Here is a 13,199-nt window from a genome sequence, read left to right as displayed (position 1 = left end):
CATTTAAAATCGTGTTCCCAGCTGCATACGATAGTACACACCTTTAATATCAGCACTGTAGGAGGCTGAGGCAGGGGGATTGCAAGTTCCAACTCAGCCTGGTCAACTTAACAAGACTGTCTCAAAGATAAAAAATGACAAGGACTGGGGATTGGCCCAGTATGAAGGGTTTGTGTTCAATAACCAGTGCTGAGAAAGAAAAGAGAAAGAGAACCATGTTTATTCTGTCCGCCCTGTCACAGCCACAGCCCACATTAACCCTCTCAAAGCACCCGGGCCTTTTGCCGTTGGACACAGAGGGAGCCCCTTCCCCTGGACGGGAAAGGCTGCTTTGCAGGGAGGCGCTCAGTCTTCGTGCTTGAGCTAGAAAGCAGTCCTGACCACCGAAGACAGCCACACAGACAGAGCCAGGCTTCTGTTTGATAATATGGTTTATTGTCCATTGACGGAGCAATCACTCAAAAATGATACAAAGCATCAGGGACATGCGCAGTCTGCTATTGATTTCCAACCACTCTCCTGTGTTCCCAGCTCAGGCGGGGGGCTCAGACGTCCTGTTTCAGCGTGAACACACTGCTTTCCCCCACAACAAGTCCAAAGAAAAACAGACAAAATCAACAAGGCTTTAAATTATGGCAGAAAGTCCCATATTTCTTAAAACTTATCAAGCAAAGATTTTTAAAACAACTACAATGTAAACTTCATTTTAAATATTTAGAGTTGCTTGCATGACGAGAATAGGAGGAAAGAGCAGTGCTTAGGATATAATATAAATTAAACAAGGCCAAATAGAGATCCTTCTTACACTATATATATACTGCCATTGTTTACTGGGAAGGTCTTTGAGTGGCTGTCTCTCGGCTACCACCAGCACTTCCTCTTGATCTGACTTTTATTTTCTCCTGCTGCTCAGCATGGCTAGAAAACCAATGTGTGTGGATCAAATTTAAAGGCCACCTTTTAGAACCAAACCACTCAGAGGTTCTCTCCTTTGTAATAATTTGAACCGGAGAACAAAAGATGGGAGGCAGAAAAAGCAACACTGGTCAAGGGACTAAAGAGAAGATTTGAAGGGAGCCACTGTCACGGGCCAGCTACCATGTCACGCCTTCCACTGTGAGTCCAATGTTTCCTTGATGCAGTAACTGTGTCTCAAAAGTGCAAGTCTAACACCTACCAAGGGTAATGAAAAACACAGCACGGGAATGATCACAGCGGATGTCCGAAATAAACCCAAACATTTCAGAAGTCAGCAGAAACAGGAGCAAATGTTACATATGATATCACCATACAGGAAGCAAACAGGGTGGGGTGTTATATTGATTGGGGCGGGGGGTCTGGTGGTGTGGTATATACTGAAATCACATGGACTGGTCCATTATGACATCTTACCAACTTTCTATCACTGTACAGCATGAAAATGCCCTCAGGGCAAGAGTTGATTCCTGGATAGCCTCCCAGTCTGTCCTGGAAAGGGAAGTCATCAAGTCCTGTGCTGACCAGGTCCCAGTGGGCATAGGGGCTGCATGCCACTCGGGGGTCAGGAGTCCTCAGTTGCTTTGGGGCTGCTGCAGAATAAAACAGGCTTAGAGGATGGTGACCTGGGAAGCGTTTTACAGAAGGGCCACTCCTAGGCTGTCAGATTTCATTTGTGTGTTTGCATAGTGTGTGTGTGCGTGTGCGTGTGCGTGTGCGTGTGTGTGTGTCCTCAGAGAAGTCTATCATTATAACACAAGTAGAAAGTAAAATGAGTCTCTGTTGGTACTGTGTGAACTCCTATGGTAATGGCATCAGAAAACCATTTTTCTGGGACAGGTAGGTTCCCTCGTTCCCTGTAAAGTATCTTTAAGTGGGTGATCCTTGTGACATAAGAAACAGAAGCCTATCTTGGCATACCTACAACTTGTGTTAACACATTATTTAGGAATTTATCTTTAGAAAACTGGGATGTCTCTCAAAACGGGCCACAGCATCATGGAGGCCTAGAAAGGACCGGAAGCGTCACACAAGCTGTCCACCCCTTAGCTAATGTCAGTCGCAGAGATCCGCAGCAAATTAGTGACCGTCAAGTCTTGGAAGGAGATGCCACTAAGCCTGCAGGAAATGGCAAAACCAGCATCTCCATCCTTAGTTTGTGCAAACAGGGAACACAGCCAGCCACGCCGTGTGCCAGCCTGGGGAAAGCAAAGCTCAGTGGCTCAATCCAGTGTCCCAGTGCCTGGTGGGAAGGAGGCAAGATCAACTGGAGAAGCTTGGGAGTGAACTATGAGGGCAGCTGAGCAACCTCTCTACCCCCAGACACCTGCTCTGCAGGACACCACACAGATCCCCACTAGGAGCTGAGGAGACTGTGTGGGTGGGAAGCTGGAGAGATTTAGCTGAAGTCAAAATGTGGCCCAGCAGGGGTCTCTTGCCACACGTCTCTAGGGAGGTTCCTAGTGGAACTTCGTAGATTTACACGTTTGAGTGGAGCTTCTCTAGGAATGAGCCCCTGGTTTCAAGGTGGCTTCTGGGCCTGGGGGAGTTACAGGTGCTGGGGTCCATGGTGGGCCCAGGGGAGATGAGGGGCACTTGCAAGGAGCAGGGACTGCCACCCTACGCCAGAGAGGTGTCTGCTGCAGAAAATCAGGGACATGCCCCTCTCAGGATGAAAAGGACCTGGTAGGCCTGCTACACAGTCTTACAATGACCCTCAGAAGTTTCTGCAAAATGCACATTTCCAGGCTCTGCCCTCACCAGGCCACAGAGACCCTCAATGCTGCCTGCCCAGCCTCTGGGATGGCACCAAGCAGGCCTGGGTGGGAGTCTGAGTGTCCCACCCCTGCCTACCCCAGGATCAAAGACTGAGACACACGGTGCCTCAGGGAAGGGTACAGGGGGATCTGGGCCCACCACTCCCTCTGGCCCACAAGCACATTTAACAGGACAATGGGGAGGGGCAGAATCACACTGATGTGACCCATTTGGATGACTGTTTTATTCATGCTGTTTCCAGGAAGGGATGTCAGAGCTGGACCAGTCTAAACCCTTGGAGGCTTCTCAATCGGCCACAGGGGTGCTGTCGGCCTCTTACGGGTCCTCGATGTCCAGAAACTCCTGCTTAGGGGGTGCTGCCCCACGGTACCACGCGCAGGAGCCATCGCTTCTCTTGATGCAGGCGAAGAACTTGGCCTGGTGCCCATTGATGCTCTTCTCTGTGACCCAGTCCATCCAGAGGCACTCATCCGGGGAGGAGATGTAGCATGGGATCATGGGGCAGCGGGTGATCTGGGGACAAACAGGTGGACTCAGCCCAGGACTGAGGAATGGGCAGGGGCTAGGCTGCTCAGGGACACTTCCAGGACCCAGCTATGTGCTTGTTGAGGCAATCAGGGAGGGCAGTCTTGTCTCACCCCTTCTATAGAGCTGTAGGCAGGTGCTAGGGAAAGTCTTTGCACCTTTGCACCTGCCTACACAATTCAGTGTACCCAACCAAGCTGTGAACCTGCTGGCCTGTGTGCCTACTCACCTGTGTAGTGCCCGCCTTCGGGCCATCTGGTCTACCTTCTCTAACCATACCATGGCTTTATTTTACCTGACCTTTCTAAAGGTACAAGACAACAAGAAGAATGACAACAGAGTCAGGCGTGGTTGTGCATGCCTGTATTGCCAGCAGTTTGGGAGGCTGAGGCAAGAGGCTCACAAGTTTAAGCCCAGCCTTAAATTCAGCAACTTAGTGAGACACTGTATCAAAATTAAAAAATAAATAAATAAAATAAAGCTAGGCAATCTAGCTCAGTGTGAAGACTCCAGGTTCAGTCCCTAGTACCCCCATACACATATCCACAAAAGAATGAAAATAGGTGTGACATTTTCCTGGAAACAGATTTTAGCTGAAGAAGGAGGCCTGGACCTTGCTCTCAATGCAAGGTCTGAGGTGACAGACAGCTAGTATTGTGGCAGAGGAACTTGTGGCTATGAGGGCAACTACTTCTGCAGACACTGAGCAAAGGAGAGCTTCTGGTATCACACTAAGGATAGGGGCGCTGTGCCTAGTGCGCACGGGCATCAGGCGCGTGGAATTCACACTGCATGAGCACAGGAAGGGCAGCACCGGCTGGAATGGGAGGAGCTTTATCGGCCCTAGCTGGTATGGGACAGGGCTTGGCTAGAAGTTTCTGGTCCCTCCTGCCACCACAGAGGGATGCTGGGTGCCCAGCAGTGCTTCCTGCCTTGGGAACAATGGCAAAGTGTTGGGAGATGACGGGCTCCCAACCTGGAGCCCTGGGGCAGATCTTGCCCTCCTCAGTTGCATGAGTGTCTATATCACTTTAGATCTGCTTAGCACAACTTCTGGGCAGATTCTGACAAGGGAAACAGGTGTTTCCAGGGTTCTCAACATAGAGAACCCACCACCAGAGAGCCCACGTGCGCATATGCCTGTGATGCTAGGGGAAGTGTTGCACCCGGGGTGTTCTTTCACAAGGCATACAAAGGTTTACACTTGTACCTTTGTAGAAAAATACTCACTGGAGCATGCTTTCCTACAGAATTCCTTTCCTGAGAAGGCTGCTCTTCCTAGAAGCTACCAGCCACACAGCTAGATCAGCACACTTGCCCCCTTTCCAAACATCCCTTGTAGGGTTCTCTGAGGACCAGGGACCAAAGGCTCTGTCCCCAGCCAGGTAGCCTCCCTCCCAAGGAGTCTGGTTCTAAAGGAGGATCCAGCGGACTTGAGGCTCCTGGGAAGCCAGTCTGGCACCCCAACTGCCCTACTGAGGCCGTGGCCATGAGTGAACTCACCTTGCACTCGCAGCCCATCTGGTACCTGTGGTTCAGGCTCTTCTTCTGGGTGGTGCTCAGGGTGTCCCAGGGCACAATGAAGTCACAGAGGGTGATGTGCATCTTGCCATCCCCCTCGGCCTTTCCTGTGGAGACAAGGTTCCCCAAACTCAGGCTGAGTGCCGAGTTCCCTTCCCCGACCTACCTCTGATATCTAGACAGGACTCAGGGGTGCTGGGATTTAGTTCTAACGATGCCTTCGATTGTTATACTGTGAGTTTTGAAATTTGTTCTTACTGTAGAAAACAGAAAAAGCAAGAAAGGAGCGGGGTGGTGGTGGTGGTATACACCTGTAATCCCAACACTCTTGGAACCTGAGGCAGGAGGATTGAAAGTTCAAGCCCAGCCTAGGCAGTTTAGCAAGACCTTGTCTCAAAAAATAAAGCACAAGGACCTGGGTTTGTTCCTGGGTACCTCATGCTGTGCTGTCCCTGGAACCCCGGGCACATAGTACCAGCCCCAAAACCCAGTGAGACCCTGTACCAAAAATAAATAAATAAGATAAAAAAGAGAAAAATTTAACTTAGTACGAAGGCCTTGGGTTCAATTCCCAGTTCTGAAAGAAAGAAAGAGTAAGAAACAATTTTAAAAAGCTTTTTTTTTTTTTTTTGTAATCTCTCTTGTTTTTGGATTTTGCTATCTATGTCTTTTTGAGACAGGGTTTCACTATGCAGTGCAGGCTGGCCTTGAACTCATTCTGCAGCCCAAGCTGGCCTTGAGCTCACAGTGATCCTCCTGGCTCAGCTGTGCACCACCACACCCTCCTACTCTCTATATTTTCACAGGCAAGTTCACACACACACACACACACACACACACACAATTATGTGGCATGTAGATCATTCTGTTTCCTATTTTTCACCAAATAATATTTAGTCATGGGCATTCTTCCCATTTAGCGTTGACCCTGCAATCCTGCATTTTTCTAGTATGACTAGCAAACACATGGAAGCATTTAAAGTCAGTGGTAGGTTCTAAATTCCCTTCGCTGGGCACAAGGAGGCGCTGTTCCTTTCTTGTGCCCCAGGCTCCTGAGTCCGCTCCCTTCCTCCTCTGGTAAGGACATCACGCTGGTGACAGTCTCAGCACTAGCCAGGCAGGAGAAAAAGAATGAACAAGCATATTACAGTTAGTGACAGAATCTAAAGGTGGCTATGGCAGTGACTTAAAAACTCAGCCCTCGAGAGCCTGGAAGAACCTAACAGGCAAGTCCCTACGAGGCCCTGAGGCCCTGCCATACCCTGAATGTCTCTGCTTGATGAAGTGCCACAACATCCACTGAAAGATCTCAGGTGCCACGCTGGCCACGGACAATCCACTTACTGTGGATTGCTGAAGGAAAAATATAGTTTATTGGGACCGGCTGCTCTGGGAAGCACAGAAGGATGGGTGAGGGCTTGTGTGGAGGACTGGTGCCATCTACTGTGCCGGGCATGCTGCCTCTGTGGCACAGATGCCCTGGGCTTCAATTCTTACCCTCTTGCCCCAGTGTTAGCTGCTCCTCTCCTGGTGAGTCTAGTTTTTTTTTTTTTTGTGGAACTGGGGATCGAACTCAGGACCTTGCACTTGCCAGGGAAGCACTTATTCCACTGAGCCATCTCCCCAGCCCCTTCTCTTAGGCTTGGGAGCTCAAATCCTTTTAGCTGTTTAGGTCTGTATGACATTCCAGGGGAAGGAGGAAACCAAAGGGCCTACTAGAGTGGCATTTATTCTGGATCCTAAAACTTAAAATGGTAAGTGTTCGCATGGCTTTAAACACTTCAAAAATAGATGTTTGGGACTTTTCTTCCCTAGACCTGTGGCCAGGGCAGAGTAGATAAGAAAGGAGCAAAATGGTGAGGTACATTCCCACCCCTGGATTCTGCTGGCCTCGGCCACCTGCACCAGGGAGTGCGGCCCCTGCCCTCCCCCACTTGGTCATCACCGCTGCACAATTCTGGCTCTACCATCCAGAATTCCACATTGATTTCTACTGCACCACATGCCTAGCATTAATACCCCAGTCTTTCAAGGTCCTGAGTTCAATCCCCAGTAACGAAAAAACCCAAAAAAACCCCAGTCTTTATTGTCATCTTCCTGTCTCAGGCATCTGGCTCCTTAAGCAGATGGGAAGCATCGATCTCTTCTCATACCCATAGTTCCCTGCACACAGGAATTGCATAATAAAATTTACAGACAGTGTACACTATTCTAATAATTTTCTTCCTGGTCTGCCTTTTTCTGCTCTTGTCCCTCTTGGCCTTTTACTACCAATTCAAACTTCCACAGAAGATTGGCAAAGGCAGAAAGTGGAGTGGAAATGCAAACTTTATCTTTTCAAGGGGACAGTTACTGTGCTAACAGGAAATGCCAATGTCATTGATGAAGGGCGTAGCATGTCTAAATGTTAAAAGACACCCCTTAGTATAATTAAGACCTGGTTAGCTTACATGACATGAAGATTTGCTGCGGCATTCTGTGGATGCCTGTCTTGGAAAAAAGTGAAGCATGAGTTTTGGATACAGAAAAAGCAGGAATGAATTAAAAAGTGTAACTAAGGGTTGTATGTTTGGTTTTCCCTTTCAGAAAAGAGGACTGTTGGAAGAAAATTGCAGGGCCAATTCTATAAGAGTTCCCGAACACGGTCTCATAGAGCCCAGCTCAACATGTGAAGCTGAGTCACCACCCAGGGAGGTGGGCCGCCTCTGCCATGTGGTCAGCGCTGGCTGGTGCAGTGGCTCCCTGTGTCCCGTGATCTCTGCCCAGCCCCTGGCTAACTCATCCGGACTCCAGAGAACAGGAAGTAGGTTCTGTGCCTTGGGAAGGAAAGGCCAGAGACTGTGCAGTCACCTGACTGAGCTTGGGAAGAAGAAGTGTGATCAGAGAGGCTCTGGGGGTGATGGGGTAAGTCAGCCAGGCAGCTATGTGGGCCGCGCTCCTGCTCCTCCAGAGAGGATGGCATAGTATGCCCTCAAGGGACAGCAGTTGACCTCTGGGTAGGAGGGTCATTGCTGAACATCTCCAAGAATGGTTGCCAAGGGGAGAGAGACCCTGGGGCTGTCTTGCACATTCTTGTCTGGGTTCTTTGAGGCGGGGAGATGGCTCAATGGAATAGGCGCTTGCCTGGCAAGCAGAGGGGACTGAGTTCAATCCCTGGTTCCATCAAAGAAAAAAAAAAAAAAAAAAAAAAGCACTTGCCTTTGAGGCTCTTTCCACAAACCAAACTTCCTCTCCTGTTCTGCTGCCCTGCTAACTCGGCTCTTCTCAGACCCCAGGGGCAGCTCTGGACCCACTCACCAGTCTCTTATTCTGCACCATGCAGAATGCACAAGTCACTGCCACCTGTCATTTAAGAAACAAAACTAGAGGCTTCCATCAAGTGAATCTGGATTAGGTCAGGCCCAGCACCTCTGGGACCCCAAGTTCATCCTCACAGCAGCCCCAGGGTAGGCATGAGAAGACCAACAGACCGAGTCACTGGGCCAGGAAAATAGGTCCAAACTCACACAGGTGTGCTTGTGGAGCCTGCAGCTGGGCACCCCCCCCCCCGACTTACTATATTGTAAATGTAGCCAATCCCACTGTATTATATACATAAAATGATTAAAATGATAAATTTCATAAGGATGGTACTTCAGTTTTTAAAGAAATGAATCATGTGATAGAGCTCAAACCATCGAATTACGCACCTGACCAGGTGAATTGTTGGGATATGAGCTCTATCTCTATGGAGCGGCTCAGAAACCACGGGCTGGGTTCCATGGCCACAAAACTGCTGGTCTTCCCTGGGGTTTAGGAAGTGGCTGATGGCCAGGGTTACCATGGCCTCTCCTCACCAGTCCTCTGTGATGAGCTGGGAGGAGGTGATGGGTGCCACCCCCCCCCCCCAAGCCACAGCTGGCTCCGGGAAAGAGCTGAGCAAATGTGAGACAAGAGGCACACGGTCACCAAGTGGGCTGTCCCCTGAGTTGCTTTCAGTCTCCATTGTTCGTGGAGCTATAGTCCAAATGGCTTCGGGTTTCAGAAAGACTGTGTAGTGTGCACTGTGGTATGGCACCCCGTCTTCTCCTGAGACTGGGTACTGTGTCACGAGAGTCCACATGAAGAAGCCCCTGATGAGCAAAGTGCAGAAAGTGACAGTGTCTGCAAGTAGCACTGACGTGACTCAGCTCCTGCACAACTGATGCACAGGCGGGCTCCGTTTGGACACTGAATGGTCTCTCTTGCAGAAAAGGGGCTGAATGAGCTGAGTTTCCCTACTACGTCCCCCAAATACATAAAACAGCATCAGTGACAATCTCAGGGCCACTGCCCCTGAGGGCTCTGCCTTGCCCTAGCTCTGGACCAGTGTTTCCTAATAGCCTGTGGCTTCCTCACTCTTGGGGTATGTGAGATGGAACAGGAGCATTAGCCACGTACATTGCACAGCACTTGTGTGTTAGGGCTCCTGGCTGCTAAGGAATAACCCACCCTGAGGGCTGGCCCCCAGGATCCCCCTGACTGAACCTCCTATTTTATGGACCAGAGGGCAGTACCCTGGTGCTCAGGATCTGTGGGCTGGCTGCAAAGGCCCCAGGAGGTAAAATAGTGTCCCGAAGGACAGTAGTGCCTTTGCAGGGCAGGTGTCCGTCCTCAGCTGCCCAGATACACCCTGGGGAGCAGCTCACAACTCTGGAAGGAGGCTCTGCCTTTGATTGGAGCAGGGAAGGTCACACAGCCACCTATAGGAAGGCCTATAGGTCACAATAGCACTTTGCTCATAGGAGATTAAATAAGATCTGCATGGAAAGCATTTGGAACACAGTCACCTCAGGTCAGGGCCCAGGAAAGGAAAAGGAAGCGGAAGGGCTCAGCAGAGAGGTCCCACAGCCAACAGCCTCGGCCTGGGCAGAGACACGCAAGGTGCACTGGGAGATGGACCCTGGTCTACACCTGGGTCACTGTACCACCAAAGCCGAATGACCGTGGGTGCAGCTTGGCCAGGTCACCCCTAGAGGGCAGTGTGAGGCGCGTGTACCACAGGCGCTAGGATGGAGAACAGGGAGCTTCTCAGCAGTTCCAGGGGTCAGAAGTTCCTCGTGGCCCAGGGCCTTTCCCACAGGCAAGGCTGCCCGCCCACGTACCTGCAATGAGATACTCCTTCTTCCCACCGACATCCAGCGAGACCCCGCATACTGCCGAGGAGGGGGCTGTGTAGATAAACTCTATGTCTTTCTCAGGTCCTTTGAACATCTGGAAAGACACAGGTAGTGCTGCTACAGACCAGCTGCAGAGCCAGCAAATTCCACCCTGCTACCCCCTAGGAACTTGGGTGGCCCAACCTGCACCAGGTGCAGCCCACAGAGAAGAGGCAGAAATGCACAGGGAACGGATTGGAGGCCAGAGTTCTCTGCAGCCACTGTCTGCTTGCAATGTTGGCTCTCATGGGGGGGGGGGGACGGGACACGGACAACACTCGCCCAGAGGGAACTTCTTCAGACACTCCTTGAGGTCATTCCAGAATCTTGGGGGAAGGGCTGGCGGTATAGCTCAGCGGAGTAAGCATTTGCTTAGGTAAGCGCAGGAGCCAGGGTTTGATCCCTGGCTCTGGATGCCACGCAGGCCCCACCCCCAGGGTGAGCTGAGCCGGTGATGGAGTCCAGGCGTGGTGGCGCACGCCTGTAATCCCAGCACTAGGGAGGCAGAAATCATGAGGATCACTACAAGTCTGGGCTGTGTAGTGAGACCCTGTCTCAAAAAAAAAAAAAAAAAAAAAATCCCTGGGGAGATCCCTGTGGATCCTCAGGAGGGTGGGCCATTGTGAACAACCACCATCTTTCTAAAAGTCCAGGAACTGAACTTTTGTTCTTTGGTTTGTCTCTGAAGCTGAAAGTGGAAGCCAGGGCCTTGTGCCCTCTGAGCTGTGCTTCAAGCCCTATTTCCAGGAAGTTGGATGAGGCACTGGTTGTCTGATGGGGGCAAGAACAGGGAAGCGCCTCTGGAATCGGGGATACAACCCCAGGGGGATTGGTTTCTCAGTGTCTGATTTACTTTTTTTGTTTGTTTGTATTTAGTACAGAGTCTACAGAGTCTCACTACATAGATCAGACGTGTAGTGATCCTTCTGTTTTCAGCCTTCCAAGTGCTGGGATTACAGGCACACGCCACCAGGCCCAGTCTCAATTGCTATCTCAGTGTGCCCCAGGGGCGGGGCCTACACTGCAAGCCAGGAATCGAACCCTCGGCCCCTGTGTCTGCCTAAGCAGGAGTGCTTGATTTACTTAGAGCTCTCCAGGAACATACCTGTGGCTCAGGTGAAGGCAGGTATTTCCCCAGCACCCTGGCAAGGATTTTTGGTAGTGCTAGGTATCAAGCCTGGGGCCACCTGCTCTACCTGCAAGTCATTCTCCAGCTTTGGAGAGTTTTAATAAAGAAACCCAGATGGATTGGGATTATTCCCTAATATTGTGAGAAACCAGCTTTCTAGGATCTCCACTCCAGCCCACAGGAGGTAAGGCCACCACGCTGTGGCAACGTTTACACATGGTGGTAAGTGACATTGTCGGACCAAGAGCTACAAGTGCTGTTTTGGTGTTTAACACCCACAATGCAATCATAAGAACAGATTTTTCTTTCCTGTTTCATAAACAAAAAGCCTCAAGCCCAGAGAGACTAAGTCATCACTTTGAAGTGATAAATATACAAGGACAAAGTAGTCCATTGGCATTCTGATGAAATTTATTTTCTAGGCCAGGTCTGGTGGCCCAAGCTTGTAATCCCAGGCCTCTGGGAGGCTGAGGCAGGAGGAATGCAAGTTTGAGCCTAGTCTGGGCAACTGAGTGACTCAGAGAGACATTGCCTCAAAATTTAAAATATAAAAGAAGTCTGGAAGGTAGCTTTGTGTAAAGTCCCTGGGCTTGCGCCCCAATACCAGGAAGTTTTTTCCCCCGGAAAATGTATTATTTTTTATAACAAAATTCAACACAGATGGCTACACTACCACTGTGCTGCATAGCTGCCCCTATACCTGCAGCCAGGGACTTTCTTCTCTCTTGAAGACCAAAATAGTTACTATCAGTATCCAGCCTCCTTGTCCTCTGTCTGTCTGTCTGTCTGTCTGTCTGTCTGTCTGTCTGTCTCTATCTCTATCTCTCCACTAGGTTTCTGCCCATGTGCATGGGCAATGTCCCAGGCCTGAAGCCCTCTGACCTGGGCCCCTGTGCCACCTGAGAGGCCATCTACTCAGGAACCAGCCCCATCACCGTGATCAGGAAGTTGTCCTTAACTACACCCAGCCACAGGGGGGACTTCCTGCTCCAAATGCCTCTTCCTGTACCACCAATCTGCCATCCAACAAAATCAGCACAGTTCTGAGAGGACTGGAGTCACCAGGGACATACCATTTCCGCTCATCTCTCCAGTCATTTATGGATTGAAGAGAATGGGACCTGGTCATAGCCTGACAATGTTCCTCTTTGCTGTATAGCTTGTGGGATTGAGTTAAGGAGACCCAGGCCTTGGCCAAAGTCTGTCCAACCCCACAATAATGCCAGACAGGGTTACCTTGATCTGCTTGATCTCGTACTGAATCCTTTTGATGGGGTTGCCATAGATGTCATTCCCAGAGTCCACCTCCTTCTCGCTGACCGCTTTGGCCCTGATCACTGCAAAGCACAAAGACACAGAGATGAGGAGAGTTCCCAGAAGATCATCCAGACTCTGCTAGGGTTGGGGGCCCCTAGGCAAGAAAAGCCCACCCTTCCTCTCAGCTGTGAAACAAGCAGCTGAAGGACCCTGACCCCACAAGCTGGGAGAGAAGGTGTGAAGGCCTATTCTCCATCCGTGGTTCTCTGGCGATAACCCTTCTTGAGTTCCAAGGCCCAGAATGGGCTCAGAGCCCTTCCTGTGAGCCCAGGCTGCTTGCTCCCCAGCAGCAGGCAAAGCCACCCACTGAACTGCATGTGTTGATGTGTGGGGCAACAGATAGGCCAATCATCTGGTCTTCAGCCCTGCTCTTCAGGCAGGGGTGGGACATTACCACCACCACCATCCATTGGTAGGGTACTGGATGGCTTATTCTGAGCTGGGAGCAGAGGAGTAACCTATCTTAAAAGGGTGTCAGCACATTAGGTATAGGGTCTATCCACTGCCCATCCCCACAACCTGTCCTAAAAGTTTCCGTGGAAAACATCCTACAGAGGATTCTTTAGAGCAACACGCTGTTATGAGAGGCAGACCAGAGCTGGGCCAGAGGGTCATAACTCACAGGGCACAAACTGGGTTAAGAAATGCTACAAGCGGGCTGGAGAGATGGCTCGGTGGTCTAGAGCACCTACTTAGAACAAGCTTAGCAAAAGCATCAGGGACCGCGGTTCGGTCCCCCAGCACCGCATGCCAGCCAGCCCTGCCCCCTGGTGGGC

The 13,199-nt window shown here is 50.6% G+C and overlaps 1 protein-coding gene across 1 annotated transcript in view; it reads right to left on the bottom strand.

The window, feature by feature from the left end:
• Positions 1-413: 413 nt before the first annotated feature.
• Positions 414-13,199, bottom strand: part of Timp2 (TIMP metallopeptidase inhibitor 2) — a 44,703-nt gene continuing 31,917 nt past the window's right edge. The window contains exons 2-5 of the mRNA XM_004639526.3: positions 12,343-12,443; positions 9,924-10,032; positions 4,783-4,907; positions 414-3,267 (exon numbers count right to left, since the gene is read on the bottom strand). Coding sequence (XP_004639583.1) covers positions 3,070-3,267; positions 4,783-4,907; positions 9,924-10,032; positions 12,343-12,443 — 533 coding nt within the window. The 3' untranslated portion in view covers positions 414-3,069. The remainder of the gene's footprint in view (positions 3,268-4,782; positions 4,908-9,923; positions 10,033-12,342; positions 12,444-13,199) is intronic.

The sequence above is a fragment of the Octodon degus genome, unplaced genomic scaffold (assembly GCF_000260255.1).
Source record: "Octodon degus isolate 3935 unplaced genomic scaffold, OctDeg1.0 scaffold00112, whole genome shotgun sequence".
NCBI classification, from domain to species: domain Eukaryota; kingdom Metazoa; phylum Chordata; class Mammalia; order Rodentia; family Octodontidae; genus Octodon; species Octodon degus.
Note: the sequence above shows the minus strand (reverse complement) of the source record. Positions and strands in the feature narration are given on the sequence as shown.